This window comes from Sorex fumeus, unplaced genomic scaffold, assembly GCF_029834395.1.
Source record: "Sorex fumeus unplaced genomic scaffold, SorFum_2.1 ptg000018l, whole genome shotgun sequence".
Lineage (NCBI taxonomy): Eukaryota > Metazoa > Chordata > Mammalia > Eulipotyphla > Soricidae > Sorex > Sorex fumeus.
Window position 1 is genome coordinate 22,422,596 of NW_026606075.1, and position 16,927 is coordinate 22,439,522.

At 37.5% G+C, this 16,927-nt stretch overlaps 1 protein-coding gene across 2 annotated transcripts in view; it reads left to right on the plus strand.

Moving 5' to 3' along the window:
* Window positions 1-16,927, plus strand: part of HOMER1 (homer scaffold protein 1) — a 136,892-nt gene that overhangs the window by 68,366 nt on the left and 51,599 nt on the right. The window contains exon 6 of one of the 2 annotated variants that reach the window (XM_056112635.1): window positions 9,672-10,832. The exons of the other annotated variant lie outside the window; for it this stretch is intronic. Coding sequence (XP_055968610.1) covers window positions 9,672-9,723 — 52 coding nt within the window. The 3' untranslated portion in view covers window positions 9,724-10,832. Of the gene's footprint in view, window positions 1-9,671; window positions 10,833-16,927 lie in introns of those variants that run through there. 2 annotated transcript variants of the gene reach the window in all.

A 16,927-nucleotide genomic window follows, 5' to 3' on the forward strand; every position in this document is an offset into this window, starting at 1 on the left:
GAAGTGGAGAGATGTGTGATATGACAATTGCACTCTGAGATTCAGTGGGAGATGTTCATCATTTGGATTTGGTTTTGGCTTTCCATCTATTCTTTAATTATAGTAGTAAGAGACAAGATTGTCGTGGACAATCCATGCACATAAATGTGTGAAATCTGTGAATTATGAGATTAGAGAATTCATCTGGTCCTAGCCTAGATTTTGAAAAGGCATCTTATTTAAAGTTTGTTCAAGTAAGGATTTTTAAGCAAATAACTAGTTAGTAGTAACTCTTATAATACCCTTCCTTGATGGTGTTGAGAATATAGTTTGCAGAGTTAGAATCCTGTACATCTGTCTTCTATGGCAGACTGCTCTTTCTGCAAGTGTTATTCTTTCAGACCAAAATCTGACCATGTCATTTTCCTCCTTGAAATAGTTCATTGGCTTGGTGTCTGCAGATCAGACCATGATCATCAGATTAGACCTGCTGATCATGGACTGACTAGGCCTCGCCACAGCCTCCTCATCTCGTGACTATATGGCAAGTTAGCATCAGATTGCTAGTTAGCCACCACATTTAACCAAACTCATCTGTAAAGTGATTGCTCCCTTGATTTTGGAATATTCTTTCTTCTCTTAGGAGTAGTTGGTGTTGCGTGTGCCCCTGTGTGTAACACATGCATTCAACTCACATACTTACTCTCTTCATATTTCCTTTGTCCCTGACTCTGCCTCTAACTGCTCCATCAGCTGACCAGTCCCTGCCTCTTTGATAAACTTCAGCATCACCTCCTCCAGTAAGTTTCTAGAACTCATGTCCCTAGACTGATGAATTCTGCCCTCTATGAATTTGTTGCTGCCTACAAACTGAGGAATAGGGGCTAACATTAATTTCTTAGTCTTTGCTGGGAAAGAGTGCATTTTATTCATGTTTGGCCCTGGTGTTCAGTAAACTTCAGTAAACAGTGAATAAAACATTTTCCTTCACAGAAATTGAACTCCTGCTTTGAATGCTCTTTGGTTCCATGCTTTGATCAACTAAAGTTATTCCTACCGGTTCATATGACTCTGAAGCTAAGATACAAAATTAAATATGATCACTAAAAGTCTGATAAGTCACTCTTATCAGACTTTTGACAATTTTAACTTAGACCAGTTTCCTTTAAAAATTCTTTGTGTAAAAAATTTTAAAGCGAGTTTGTTAGTAAACATTGCTCCTAAATATATAATGTGATAGATGCTAAAATGTATCTTTGTAGTAAGAGAATATTTCAGCCCTTTTCTTTTTTTTTTTTTTAATTTTTTTTTTATTAGTGAAACACCATGAAGTACAGTTGTAGATTTACAATTTTTTGTGCTTGGGTTTGATTATACAATGATCAGATACCCATCCCTCCACCAGTGCCCATTTTCCACCACCATGGATAAATCCCCCCCACCCCCATCCCCCCATCCCCCCTCTGCCTCTGTGGCAGGGCAATCCCTTGTGTTCTCTCTCTCCTTTTGGGTGTTGTGGTCTGCAAAAGAGGCATTGAGTGGCAAACATGTTCAGTCCATAGTCTACTTTCGACATGCATCTCCCCTCCTGGGAGGATCCTCCAAACACCCTTTATTTGGTGCTCCCTTCTCTATCTGAATTGCCTTTTCCTCTAGGATACCCGGCTGGCCTCTAAGTTATGGAGTAATCCTCCTGGTGCTGATCTCAGCTATTCTTGGGTATTAATCTCATATTTTGTTACTTTATATCCCCCAGATGAATGCAATCTTTCTATGTCTATCCCTCTCTTTCTGACTCATTTCACTTAGCATGATACTTTCCATGTTGTACCACTTGTATGTAAATTTAATGACTTCATCTTTTCTAAGAGCTACATAGTACTCCATTGTGTAGATGTACCAAAGTTTCTTTAACCAGTCATCTGTTCTTGGGCATTCAGGTTTCTTCCAGTTTCTGGCTATTGTAAAGAGTGCTGCAATGAACAAACAAGTGCAGATGTCACTTCGACTATACATTTTTGCCTCTCTGGGATATATTCCCAGGAGTGGTATTGCTGGGTCAAATGGGAGCTCAATTTCTAATTTTTTGAGAATCGTCCATACTGTTTTCCAGAAGGGCTGAACCAGTGGACATTCCCACCAACAGTGAAGGAGTGTCCCTTTCTCGCCACATCCACGCCAGCATCGGTTGCTTTTGTTCTTTTGAATGTGGGCCAGTCTCTGAGGTGTGAGATGGTATCTCATTGTGGTTTTGATCTGCATCTCCCTGATGATTAATGATGTAGAGCATTTTCTCATGTGCTTTTTTGCCATTCGGATTTCTTCTTTGAGAAAGTTTCTGTTCATTTCATTGCCCCATTTTTGGATGGGGTTGGATGTTTTCTTCTTGTGGAGTTTAACCAGTATTTTGTATATCCTGGATATCAACCCCTTGTCAGATGTGTATTCGTCAGCCCTTTTCTTGAGATGATTTTCCCCCCTATATATGAAGTTGTGCAGGTTGGGATATAGCTTAGTGGTGGGATACATGCCACTCATATGTTAGTGAGATATATGTCCTTAATGGTGGGATACATGCCACTCATATATCATTATGAGTCTTCGACTCATTCCTTACTAGTCCAGTGAGTGCAGTACTTTAGTGATGTATTTTCTGTGAAATCACCCACGTCTACTTACTTATTTATGGCTTTTGCGCCTATATGGAGGTGTTCAGGGGTTACTTCTGGCTCTGCACTCAGAAATACATTTGTCTTGCATGCAGCTGTCCCTGGATCAATTCCTGTCTTTACATGACCCCCCCCCACTTCCCCCAAACCCCTCCAGGTACTGCCCAAAATTTAAAAATGAAAAAATGAATTTGTCTCCCAGGATGGGAGAAGCATGCTGAAAGTAGACTATAGACCAAACATGATTGCCACTCAATGCCTCTTTTGAAAACCACAGCACCCAAAAGGAGAGAACAAAAGGGAATGCCCTGCCACAGAGGCAGGGTGGGACGAGGGAGATGGGGGGTGGGAGGGATACTGGGATCCGTGGTGGTGAAAAATGGGCACTGGTGGAGGGATGGGTACTTGATCATTGCATAGTTGAAACCTAAGCACAAAAATTTGTAAGTCTGTAACTTATGGTGTACCTTATGGTGTTTCACTAATACAAATTTAAAGAAAAAAAGAAAATGAAAAAAAAAAGAATTTGTTGAACTGTGTATTCAAAAAAATACGAAGCCCGCATTGTCTCTTTTTCACCATCTGCTTTGGTGGTCTCACACTACTTCCCCCACCCCGGGGTGGCCTATGGCAGTGAGTGGACAAAGAAGGAAATGAGGATCAGGCTGGTTGGTGTTAGTTGCAGTTTATTCCAATCTCATCTCCCTTCCTCTTCCTTCCCTTCCCTGATCCCCCTGATCTTCTTCTTGGATCCTCCTCCTTTATACTTCTCCTAGGTTCTCCTTGATTCTCCCCACCTCTACTCTTACAGCCTTAGTTATATCCCAAATCATGAGGGATTGGGGATTACACATAGGTGTGTTCATATAATCAACAGAGAAAAAGTCCTTCCCTCAAGGGAAGCTTCTTCTAGGATAGATTCTCTTTCAGCTAGCCAACCTGCCTAAGGGCAAAATAACATCTGTGGGTTCTTTTTTTCTTTCCTTTAGTCTAGCAATCATATAAGCATTCATCTTAATTCTACTTCTTAATAATATTAGTCATTTTGTATCAACACATTAAGAGATACATTAAGCTTATAGGTTGGCTCTCCTGGCAGCATCTCACTGTGGATCTCAGACTACAGTGTTCAGGCCAGATTAGTCTTTCCTAGCCCCAGCAAGGTCCGAATCTAGTTGTTACTCTTTGGATCATGAGAGAATGTGTCCATGATCATACTCTTCTAGATAAGTATAATGGCACTTGGCCTGGCCCATTTCATTGCCAGGTTAGCTCACAGCTTGTCCTGGGTCCATCCAGTCCCTCGTTGGGACCCTGCTTTTGGGGTGCTTGGAACTAAGGGCAACTAAGGCTTAAGTTGAGAGAACAGATGCCCAGGAGTGAATATTATCTGGAATCAGTTACCTCCCAGGTACAAAAGCATAGCATTAACTGTCTTTCTGTGTCTATACAAAAAGGGCATTGTTCTGAAATAAAGTATGCAAAAGACATGAGGAGAAGAAAAAGGCAATATTTCACTTACAAATATAAGTCCAGTTCATTAGAAGGATCTGACCTTACAAGTTAATAGCGTCTGATAAGGGGGTACAGGTGATTGACCTGTTGGGGCAGCACAAAGAAAGGAGTTACAGTTAAACACAGAGGAATGGAGTGTCTCAGGTGCACTGTGATGGATATTACTCAGTAAACCTAAACTCCCTGCGGCCAGGGAGAAAGGACAAACCAATGGTAAGCCTAAAACTGTTTAGAGCTATATTCCACTAAACAAAGGAATGGGAGTGCCGAGGGAGCATTGTGATGGTATAACCCAATAAACCTAAGCGCCCTGTGGCACGGGAGAAAGGACAAACCAATGTTATTCTACATTGAGCAAAAAATTATGCATGCTTTCGCTATTACCAAAATTACAGAAAGGAGTAATTGAGTTGTGCAACTTGATCTTTATTCTCAAAGTTTATCATATAGTAGGAAGGAATAACAAGATATCAATAACTTTTTATTAATTATTAGTAAAGGAACCAACTTTTAATTAATTGGTAATCTTCATTATTAATTAATAATAATGAGATAACTAGTTTACTCTTTCAGTTCTGACAGAATCCTCAGGTAATGCTAATAATGGTTATATTGAGATACAGTTCTCATACTAAATGAGTCACCTGTTTCTAGTGTAATTTCATCCAGTGTACAGCCATAACTCATTTCATTATGATTTGCTATATTATATATCATGACAACCATGTTTTTTACTATATGCATCACAAGCAAAAATAATTAAAAATTGCTAAAGGAGCAGATGATTATTAGTATTTTTAGCAATAAAATATTTTAAAATTAAGGTATGGGCATTTAAAAAAACTCCAAAGCAGTGTGACAATAAAAAGACACTGACCAACCATTGAAATAGAATTGAGTCCAGAAAAACACCCTAAGATATGGACAATAGTTGACCTCAAAGAATGTAAAATGGAGAAATAAATGTTGCTGGGAAAACTGAAATTAAACTCTTCTTGTGTTTCTTGGTGACTTTTATATCTTCTTTGGAAAAATGGCTGCACAGATCCTTTGCCCTCCCCACTTTTTTAAAGTTTTGTTTTCTTTTTGGGCCACACCCACTGATGCTCAGGGGTTACACCTGGCTCTACACTTAGGAATTACTACTGGCAATGCTCAAGAGACCATCTGGGATGCCCAGGATTGAACCCAGGTTGGCCACATGCAAGGCCTTATCCACTGTACTGTGCTCTCTGCCCCCTGTGGACTGTTTATATCTTAATTATTGAGTTGCAGTGCAATATATATCCTTTATATATCCTGCATATTAATTCTGGCTGGAGCAATAGCACAGCGGTAGGGTGTTTGCCTTACAAGCAGCCAACATGGCCGACCCGAGTTCGATTCCTCCACCCCTCTCTGAGCGCCCGGCAAGCTACCGAGAGTATCTCGCCTGCATGGCAGAGCCTGGCAAGCTACCTGTGACGTATTCAATATGCCAAACACAGTAACAAGAAGTCTCACGATGGAGACGTTACTGGGCCCGCTCGAGCAAAATCGATGAATAACGGGAGGACCGTGACCGTGATAAAAGATTTGTAGATTTTTCTCAGGCCTTTTTCTTTGACACTTTTCACAGTGTCATTTGCAATATAAAATAATTTGCAAATTATCTTGGGGAGGGGAGAGTCTCCCAAGCAGTGCCCATTGCCTAGCACTCACACCCAGAGATGCTTAGCTGAACCGGCTATGCTTGGGTGCAGCTTAGGCTGTATCCTTGCCCCAAAAGTTTTTAATTACGAAGAATCTAATATACCATTTTTTTCCTTTGTTTCATTGTGCTTTTGGTCATATATAGCTCATTACCTAATCCAAAATCATGAAGGATTTTCTATATTTTCTTGTCAGAGTTTTATAGTTTTAACTATTACATTTAAGTCTGATCCGTCTTGGGTTACATTTTGTTTAAGATGTGAGATAGAGGCTCAGCTTCATTCTTCAGCATGTGAGTATACAGTTTTCTGCTCACCACTTATTGAAAGGGTCATTCTTTTTCTACTGACACTCCTGTTAAAAAGTGTCTACTGACACTCTTAACCTGACACTTTTGTCAAAAATACGTTGATTGTAAATCTTAGAGTTTATTTCTCAGCTCTCAGTTCGTCCCCATTGCTGTCTCTTACCTATGCCAGTACCATTCAGTCCTTATAACTTTGCAGTTAGCTTTGAAATGAGGGATGTTAGTCTTTTAGCTTATTCTTTTAAAGATTTTTTTTGACTATTCTGAAGCCTTAAAATTTCTAAGTGATCAGCTGCAAAGAAGCCAGTTGGGATTCTGAAAGGGAGGTATCCTGTTGAATCTGTAGAACATTTTAAATGGTCATTTTAACAATGTTGCATCTATCAGCCCGTGAATATAGGATCTTGTCATGCTTTTGGGGGGCAATAGCTGATATGGTGTTTGGAGACTTATGTAGTGCCAAGAACTAAATCTGGGTCCACTACAAGCAAACATGCTTGGCTTTGAGCCATCTTCCTGATCCCAAGTTTTATGCACTTACTATTTAATTTCTAAGCATTTTATTCTTTTTGTTGCTATTATAGTGGAATTGCTTTATTTTGTGTTCTAACTGTTCATTTAGAGTGTTTAAAACTAAAGTTGATTTTAGTATATTGGTCTCCTATCCTATAAATTAGTAGACTGTTACTTTTTTTTGTTGTTTTGGTTTGGGAACCACACACAACTGTGCCCAGGACTTACTCCTGGACTCTGCTTAGGGATACTCATGGTGGTACTCAGGGGACCATGTGCAAGTGCTGGGTATTGGATGGAGACTGGCTGCATGCAAGGCAAGTTCCTAACCCCTGTATTGTCTCTTTGATCCCCCTTGTATTACTTTGAATAGTTTTTTGTGTTTTTTAGCAATAGTTTTTTTAGTGGTTGATTTTCTATACACAGTCCTGTCATCTACATAGTTGGGATTTCACTTTTTCTTTTCAATATGAATAATCTTTTATTTTACTTCCAAAATTAATTTTTTCCTCCTGTACTAGAACCTTAATACAGTGCTGAATGGAAATGACAGGGTAGATATCCTTCTCTTGTTCCTGATCTTCAAAGGAAAGCTTTGTCATTCATCATGAAGTATTTCAGCTGTGAGATTTTGTATGTTCCTTTTATCAGAGTGAGGAAGTTTTCCTACATTCTCAGGTTCCAGTGTTTGTACCATTACTATTTATAATTATTGGCTAATGATTTCTTTCCCTCAGTTGCACAGTTGATAACTCGAGGGATATATTTGACAAATAGCAGCAGTTTGCTTTCCTTCTCTTAACCTGTATTAACATTAATAAAAATGTTTATTTTAAAAAGAAAAACCACCAATATTTTGGGGAAGTGGCAACATGGCACACTGTGGTAGTGCTCAGGGCTCACTCCTGGCTCTGCTGAGGGATCATGGCGGCTATGTTACTGGAGATTGAATTTGGGTCAGCTCTGTGCGAGGCCGGCACCTTACCCCATGTTCGATCTCTCTAGCCCCCACTTTTTAAAAATGTATATCATAGGCCAGCTTCTCTGCAACAATAAAATTATGGCTTCGGGGTCTGGAGTGACAGTACAGCAGATAAGGCACTTGCCTCTCATGTGGCTTACCTGGGTTTGATTCTAAACACCCCAGGTGGTTCCCTGAGCTCTGCCAGGAGTGATCCTTGGGTGCATTGCCAGGAGAAAGTCTTGAGCACCAATGGGTGTGACCCCTAAACTGAAAATAATAATAGTAACAGCTTTTATGCTATTGTAAATTATGATACCTTAATTTTAAAAAACAAAACCAATATCATGGGTCTTAATTTTCCTAATATATAAAACCTTTCAGTTTCCTAGACATTTATTTATCTAAAACATAAAGTATCTGTTACAGACAGTAAGGGTACATTTTACTTCTTTGATTTTTATAAGTGATAGTTCAATTTTTTTTTCTTCAGCAGTTTTTAATTATAAAAGCTGATAGAGCCAGTGAAATAGCAGAAATGTCAGGGCGTGTGCTTTAGTATGTTTGGGACTCAAGTTATGTGGAACTGCATGGATCTCTGAGCGCTTCTGGGTGTAGCTCTGGAGACCGTCAGGCACCACTGGGTGGCCCTGGTAATTCAGCACTACAGGGCCCACAGCAGCTCCATGGCCTTAGTTTCTTGCGTTGAATTTTCTAGCTTAGCTGGCCAAGGGTCTCCCACTCCTTTCACTGAAAGGGGCTCCCACTCCTTTGCTCATGGGAGCCTCTCACCCCAAAAAGAAGTGTTAATAATTTCAAGTAACTGTTTTTTAGTGCAAATAGGACTCTAGCAAAGATCTATCATGTGTTTTTTTGGTCCGTTATGGATATGTTAAATGATCACTTTAAACAGTTTTGTGATCAGTACTTGTCTTATACCAACATTGTTCTACCTAGTTTATCATAGTCTTTAGATTTCTGTGTGCATGTAGGCTGATAGAATTTCCATCATTAATTTTCAAGTAATACAGGAATATTAGAGGACATTTAAAGTTTGCCTTTGTACACAAAATAGAAAATTAAGTCATTCGATAAATTAAGCAAAATTTTTGGTCTTACGTACTTGGAACACCTAAGGTCCCATTTACTCATTAATTTTTAGCAACAAAAGTTTGCCATAATACCTCAAATGAAACTTCATATACGTTTAGAATATGTGTACTATAGTGATCATAGTACATATGGTAGTTATAGGTACTTCATAGCTCAAGTTGGTAACATATGGTTAGTGGAAAGGCATTTTAGCAAAAGTCTTCCAGAAAGCCTAGTCAGTCCTTTAACTTAATATTTTTTTTATAAAGTTATTATTCTAGAAGTGTATTGACTTACATGCCAAGTTATAAGGTAAGGCCTTCCCGGCTTTATGAAATAATTTTTTTCCTCTAGGTATATGGAGAATAGATATTAGTAACTTATTAAATTGTTTGAAGAGCCATATTTTAGGTGTCATTGGAGTTCAAGTAGACTTTTACTATATAGTAGACAAATATTTTCATCTTCTTTTTAAAGGTGTAGCAAATTCATTCTGTTACTGTGTCAAGGAAATCTCAGATTTCACAGCAAAGAAGGGACATGTGCTTTATCTTAGAGATCTCATAATCTAGAGCATCTTGAGGTTAACTCTGAATTAGTATTAGACATAGTATCAAGGTATTTTTGTTTTTGAGTGAGAGATGTTTGGCAGGAATAATAAAGAAGAAAAATGTACATACCTAGATAGACTTCTTTCTTTCCCCTTTTCCTACTGCCTTCAAAGAAAAAAAAAAAACTTGCCTAAACATTTTATGGGGGTGGGGGTGTGGGATGCGTGGACTCCTTGCTGCATTATATCCTGATACCTGATGGATAGGTTGTTGGGATTTTTTTTTTTTAATTCAGAAAAGATCAATTCTCCAAATTGGATTCTTCCATTGCGGAGATAGCCAGTTTTCTTTGATAGATGACTTCTGTGACAACCTCTAATTTTGAAATTTAGTGAAGTCACCATTTCCAATGAAAGAAGAGGATCTGCAGTTTGTCTGAATTGAAAAGATGCAAATAAACCTTGGCTGAGAAGAGAACAATATGGAAGAAACATGACAGTTTATGTAACAACACCCAGGCATCATCAGTTTCTTTTGAAGAGTCAAAAGAAGTACTTTTAAAGAAGAATCTGAACTGTGTGGATTTCTGCATGTGCCTAGCTTCACTTACGATACCTCCACTAATGGAAGAAGAAAAAAAAAGACTTGGCTGTGGACTCTCATGTTTTGCTCCTTTGGAAAAACGCTTTCATGCTGCTACATATAATTTTTAGAAGACTTAGAAGAGCTTGATGAAGAAAAAGAAAAATTTGTTTCTTGGTTCTTGAGAATCAAAACAGCTATTTTTCCCGATAAAGACAGTGAAATATGAGCAACCAAATTTTCCTGGACTTCAAAATAGAACTGATTCACACGTGCCATTTATTCTTAACACATTTTATTCATATCTAGCCATTTTGCTCATTTCTTTTTGTCATATGAGAACACTGAACTTCCCACCTCACAGGGATGTTGTGAGGCAAGTTTTAAATGTTCCCAAGAAAAGTGTAGAATTAAGCTCGTGACTCGTGACTGTTTCTGTTGATCCTTTCTCTTATCAGAAGATTTTGTTTATTTTAAAATTTACAAATGCTTTCCCCTTTCCAGTTATGAATGGATATTAGGTGTATTAAAATGGAAGTAAGATAATGAAGATGTATTTGATTTGCCAGTGAGCATCCTTGTATCAATAATTTAACTGCATGAAATGTTGCCTTGCTATTTTCTCAACCAAAAGCTTTTATTTTATATAATTAAAGAAACTAAAGTAAAAGTGTCTGGTTTCCCCTTTTATTTATGTGAGATTTTTATTTATAATACCTCTGAGATTAAAAATAAAACCTAACTTATTAAATTCTAATGAATAGAAGATCAAAAACACAGTGAAATGTACAACTTAAAGAGAAAAAATATTCAGGCATAAGAGCTGCCCATGGTTTTAATTTTGAGAAAAACTGAATAAAACCTTGTTAGTGCATAGAAGTGAAATCATAATAGTTTTCATTAAAAAATGGAGTATTACAGGATTGAAAATTTGGTAAGGACTTGCTGCATATCACAGCAAAAATTCAAAGAAAAATTTCATGTACAAAATATATGAAAATGTTTAAGTTAAAATTCATGCATAGAAAAATCTTGATACTGCAAAATTTGGTTTTATTTGTACAACTACATTTTTAAATATGTTTAGGGAATTAATTGCCTAACATTTCTTTTCCATAAATCAGCAAACCCAGTTATTCCTAGTCACAGTTTAGATATAGCACTGGAATTATCAGATGATGACTTCAAAAATGGAGCTTGAAAACTGCTCTTTACTGTCTATTTTCTGTAGCTTTGTTTTCACTATATGAATTGAAAGATAGATCAATTCAAAGTGAATTTAGAGATTCCAGTTTACAATGACAAAGTAGGAAGTCTTCTATTATTTAAATGTCTTATAACTTACTCTACATCCTTCAATAAAAGGGAATTGAGGTGCTGGAGAGATAGTTCAGTGGGTAAGGCACTTACATGTGCCTGACACAAGTTTGGTCGCTGGTACCAAGTGTGCTCCCCTGAGCACTGCCAGTAGTTCCTGAGTGCCGACCCAGGAGTAAACCCCTGAGCATCGCCAGGTGTAGCCCCCAAAAGTGAACAAAAATTTTAAAAAGGAATCACTACAATCCCAGATTAAATATGTTGGGATCAAGAAAGCTCTTGAAACCAATGTGGTGTATTTTTTAGGTCTGTCCTTTGTTTTCTTAAAAAGAATTTATTAGTCTTTATGAGCTTTGCACACTTTACTAGCAGTAACAGATTCCCTGCAATCTTGGATACCTATAGTTAATGCAGTTGTTTAACTTTTCTATTTGACTGGGACCTATGGTGGGTGCCTTTCTTTGACTGTTTTGGGTTGTCCTGCAATTGTTCCCTCTTTTTAATAATTTAATGATTTTTCCTCATGTAAGCATTTTATATATAACTTCTTATCTAGTTTTATATAAATTGGTTCACACTATATTCTATATATTTTATTTATAGCCATTATAAAAAAATAAAGCAATTTAAAATAAATTTTTGAGGCGAGAGGTGTGACTAATGGTAGGCTTTGTGTCTTGTATGTGTGATGTGTGAGTTCCTCAGTTCAATCCTTTGTATGACCCTTGAGTACCACAGGGTGTGTAGCTCTGGTGACTTCCTAAGAATTTAAATAAAATAACAGTGAACCTGGTTTGTCTTGCCACTGCTAATTTTTCTAATACCAAAATGGAATCTAATACTGAGAAGTTCATTAAAAAGCATTTCAGAGAAAGTACTTTCTCCTAAAATATGATAGTGTACAATCAAGCTTACTCTTTCTGTTGTTGTTGTTTTTTGTTTCTGTTTTGGGTTCATACCTGACTGTGTTCAAGGCATATTTCTGGCTCATTCGGGGGTCAGTCCTGGTCTTACTTAGAACAATATATAGTGTCCGGGATCAAACCTGGGTTGGTTGCATGCAAGGCATGCGCCACTTACTGTACTATCTCTTACAAGTTTACTCTTTTAACCATTTTATCATAGAAAGCTTTCAATAAAGCTGAGTATCTGGTGCTTTGAAAGTAATAAATATCTGAGTCATTACCTTAATAGTATTATTTTTTCAGTGGTCAGAACTTAGGAGAATTATCTTGTCTTATGGGAACAGATCTTGAAATACATCTTAGCCAAATGTAATTCTAGAGAAAATAATTTTCTCAGGGGAAATAGGAATGATGTAATTAAAAAATCATTGGTCTCTAATAAGAGAGCACATTCTTACCATCATCTCCCTCTTGAAATAAAGGGGTAAACTTAGGTTCCTCTGGCTGTGCTAGCTATAGCGTTTATTTGGGCAAGTACTTCATCTTTTCATCTAATTTTCTTAAGTAAGAGGCAAGGGAATAAAGATTCCTGAACTTGATTATCTTAAAGTGCTTTAGTCTTGTAAATGAGTACATTATTCTCTTGTAGTTTTCTGTGGCTTAGCATGATAGTAAGCATAGAGTTCGTAAACACTAAAAACTTTGAGAATGATGCCTCAGTGAGGGCTTTGTTTATGGGAGTGCCGGTTTCCTCTCAGGTTTGATCTCTTAAATACCTCACCCTAGCCTCTAAGCACCACCAGTTCTTTATCCCACCCAGTTTTTTTTATGTTAATTTTGCTACATAAAAAATCCCACTGTGTGAGTTAAATTAGCCATCTCTGCTTTTAAATGTAACATTTTTAGGAAAAGAAAGTGTCCTGTACTTTTGGATTATTTACACACATTATTGAAATTTAAATTCCTCCTGGATGATTTTATGGGTATAAAATATATGGTCCATTAGTTATTCCTTTTCAATAATAGATTAATTTAAAATTAAAGGGCTAGAAGAGTAGATAGCATATATCATAAAGTCCTAGAATGAATTATTACTAATTTCTGAAGTATGCTAACAACTATACCTAAAGAGAGAAACCCATAATGATAATAACATTTTCTATACTTGGCGATAGGTTTTAGAAGTAATAAATCAGAAACAGCAAAGAAACCTGCCCTATGTAGTAGTTCACTTTTTTTTTAAGATTTTTTTTTGCAGGGGGTGGGGCTGGAGGGGTGGGCCACACCCAGCAGCACTCAGGGTAAATCTTGGTTATGAGCTCAGAGATCACTCTTAGATAATTCTGGGGACACTGTATGAGTTGCAGAGGATTGAACCCACATCATTTCACATGCAAGGCAAATACCCTACCTTGTGTCCTATGGCTTTGGCCGTAGTAGTTCACTTTGAAATATGGTATCAGCCAATGGGAAATAAGTCTGAAATGCTAGCCTTTGAGAAAGTAAGACTAAACATTTAATAAGTAACATTATTTTATCTGAAAATAATAGTTTAGACACTCAGTACTTTAGATGGTGTTTATTCTGTCACCTGTCACAGCTAATAGTCTGAGACAAGTTTTAAATTTATAGCGAGAATAACTTATATATAAAGAAGACCATGAAAAATACTCCTTAATTCACTGCAGTTCACATATAATTGAGAGAAATATCTTGGCTTCTTCCTTTCTTTCCTTAAGATTATATCTAAAAGTTGTTTTCCATTCAGAACTCTGAACGCTTGGCTTTGAGCTCTATCCTTCATACTTCAGAAGATGAAGTGATAAAATAGACAAGGGAATTTGTTCATTAGAGGGCTTACATGGGTTTATAATTTACACATCAATGATAAAATATTTTAAATACATTTAAATCATTTTATAATTTTTACGTATTCACTTTGGTTTGAAATTGCCTCACAAGAAATAAAGTCTGTAGATATGAGAATTCGAATTTGATTATAATTGTTTGCTGCTCCATCCCAGTCTTATCAGCAGTGCTCAGGGACAAACTGCCACTCATGGAGTTTGTGCTCCAGCCCTTTGAGTCATTCTTCCAGCACTGTCCTACTCTTTCCCTAATTTATCTGGAAGAAATTTTAAGTCTACATGTGGAGATAGAACTTGGAAAAGATAATTAAAAACATTCATATTGAGCACAATAGTAGGTCATGAATCTTTTAATATGTAGTTAATATTCACCAGTAAGGAGAAGGTCTGGAGGCCTTTAATTCATCTGAGAATGTATTATGCATTTAAGTTAAGTAACATAGTATCTTGATTTTATGGTTCTTTATATTGACAAAGGATTTAGTGTGTGTACCTGTGTGCGTAAGAATTCTTGATTATATAACTACAAAGGAAAATGACTAGGATTCTTGTATTTGAGTATTTAATGTATTTGTGTATTTAAATGACTGTTGGACACAGTCAACTTTTGTATCACATTTTCTTTGTTCTTTGGTCTGTTGATTCAGTAGTACATTTAAGAATGCAGCCTGGGTGTTTAGCAAGTAGCTAGCTTCTAATTCTTAAAAAAAAAAATTAAAAAATTAAAAAAATTAAAATAGTCTTAATTCTTCTTAGAGCTAAACTTTATGTTTCCAAAACCATCATGGCTTGAGCAAACATGCTACGGAAAAAAAACTTGTCCATAGACTTTTCAGAGTTGTATATAAAGTTACTGCAACTTAACATAGAGTGGGCCCCTCATAACGTAAGTCATTCCTTGGGAGCAGCAGTGAAAACTTCTAAGTAGCTTTAGAAGTGTTTTGCAGAATATGGTCTTAGTCCCTGAATAATTCAAACATAGGTTCTAAATTTTATTTAATGGCAGAAAAATTAAAAGTAACCCTACTCTAAGCCACTGATACTAAATGCATATACAGAGACTAGTAACATCTAGAAGACACAGTTATCTAAGTGGAGTATTTTTATATGTATATGTGTATAAATGATCACTGAATTAACGGTTAGTTACCTAATTATATATGTAAAATAAACGTTAGTAAATAAAGTGTGACTAGCTGTTTTGGGCCATTCTGTAGATAGAGTTTTATTTGAATATTCATTTACTCAAAGCCATTTATTAGGCATATGTGTCCAGGATGAAGTAAGATTTCCTTCCATGTAGTTTTGCAAAGTACTTAAACTTAAGGCCCTCCCGTTGATCGTCGATTTGCTCGAGCGGGCCCAGTAACGTCTCCATTGGAGACTTTGTTGTTACTGTGTCTGGCATATCGAATACTCTCGGTAGCTTGCCGGGCTCTCCGAGAGGGGCAGAGGAATCGAACTCGGGTCGGCCATGTTGGCCGCTTGTAAGGCGAACGCCCTACCCGCTGTGCTATCGCTCCAGCCCATTATGATCCATGGTGATTTCTGAAAGTTGCACAGGGCCCCGGCCATTTCCATAGTTTCTACACTAGCTACTGACACTCATCTCATACCAGCCTTTATGCTTTTGGAGCATGTTTGAGAGCCAGATGCTTGGATATATTAGTAAACAGGAAACAAAACCATCCCTGTTCTCGTGGTGCTTAAACAATGAAGTGGGACAGTAATAAAACTAATTACTAAATAACTGCAAGATGTTATTCATAGTAATTTGAAAGAAGAGACCAAAGAATCTCACATCACTCAACCTTCCAGAGAATGGAAGCTGGTGTCAGGGAGCCTACTCCAGGCCGAGAGAGCCATTTGCTTTGACCTTGAAGCTCTGAAATGTTCTGTGACCCTCTTCTAAAGGAAGTTAGGATAGTAAAATGGGAAGATCTTCAGAGAATGACAGGATGGAAGAAGCGAGAGGATTGTTAACTGTGTAGTTCAATAAACACAGGAATAGATAAAGATTCTTCCGTCCATTACCCTCAAAGCCCTTTGAGAACAGCGGCCAAGCTTTTTCATTCTAGAATTCACATAGTCTGGTGGAAAACTTGAGGCATAGAAAGCATTGAACTCGGCAAATGTTTGAGTTAATTGACTAGTTATTTTTTCTTATATTATCTACAGTTAGAATACAGAAATTCTTTTGAGAATGAGGACATTTCATATTTCACCTGTATCCTCTTCTGTTCCCCTCCCCCAAATTAGACACAGGAGAGATAATAAATAGCTAGTAATGTAGTACAGTGGTAGAGCACTTACCTTGCATATATGGTTGGGCCCTGGATTTGAACCCTAATCACTGTATCACTGTCATCCTGTTGTTCATCGATTTCCTCAGCAGGCACCAGTAACGTCTCCATTCATCCTAGCCCTGAGATTTTTAGCAAATGCCACATTGGAGGCTCTTTCTGGGTCAGGGGTAAGAGACCCATCATTGTTAGTGGGTTTTGGCATATCAAATACGCAACGCTGGCCAGACTCTGTCATGTGGGCTACCGAGAGTATCCTGCCTGGTTCTCTGAGAGCACGAACTAGAAAATAAGAACTTGCGTGGCCACAAATGCGGCCGCATGCTTCCAGGAGCTTGGCTTTATAGTCTCTAGGTCTTGGCCATTGATGGGATTACACAGTGCCAGGGGCAGTTGGTGGGTGTAACGCTTAGCTACTGAAAGATCTTCTTGAACCCTAATGAAAAAAAAGGAGGGGCAGTTGTGTTGATTCATTACTGATTAGTTACTTAAGTTTAGAAATTATACAAACCAGTTTTTTTAACCATTAACTATCAAAATCCCAATATCATGACAATTTAAAATGCTAACTTTAAAAAAGGTAAAGGTAAGGGCCCTCCCGTTGTTCGTCGATTTGCTCGAGCGGGCCCAGTAACGTCTCCATTGGAGACTTTGTTGTTACTGTGTCTGGCAT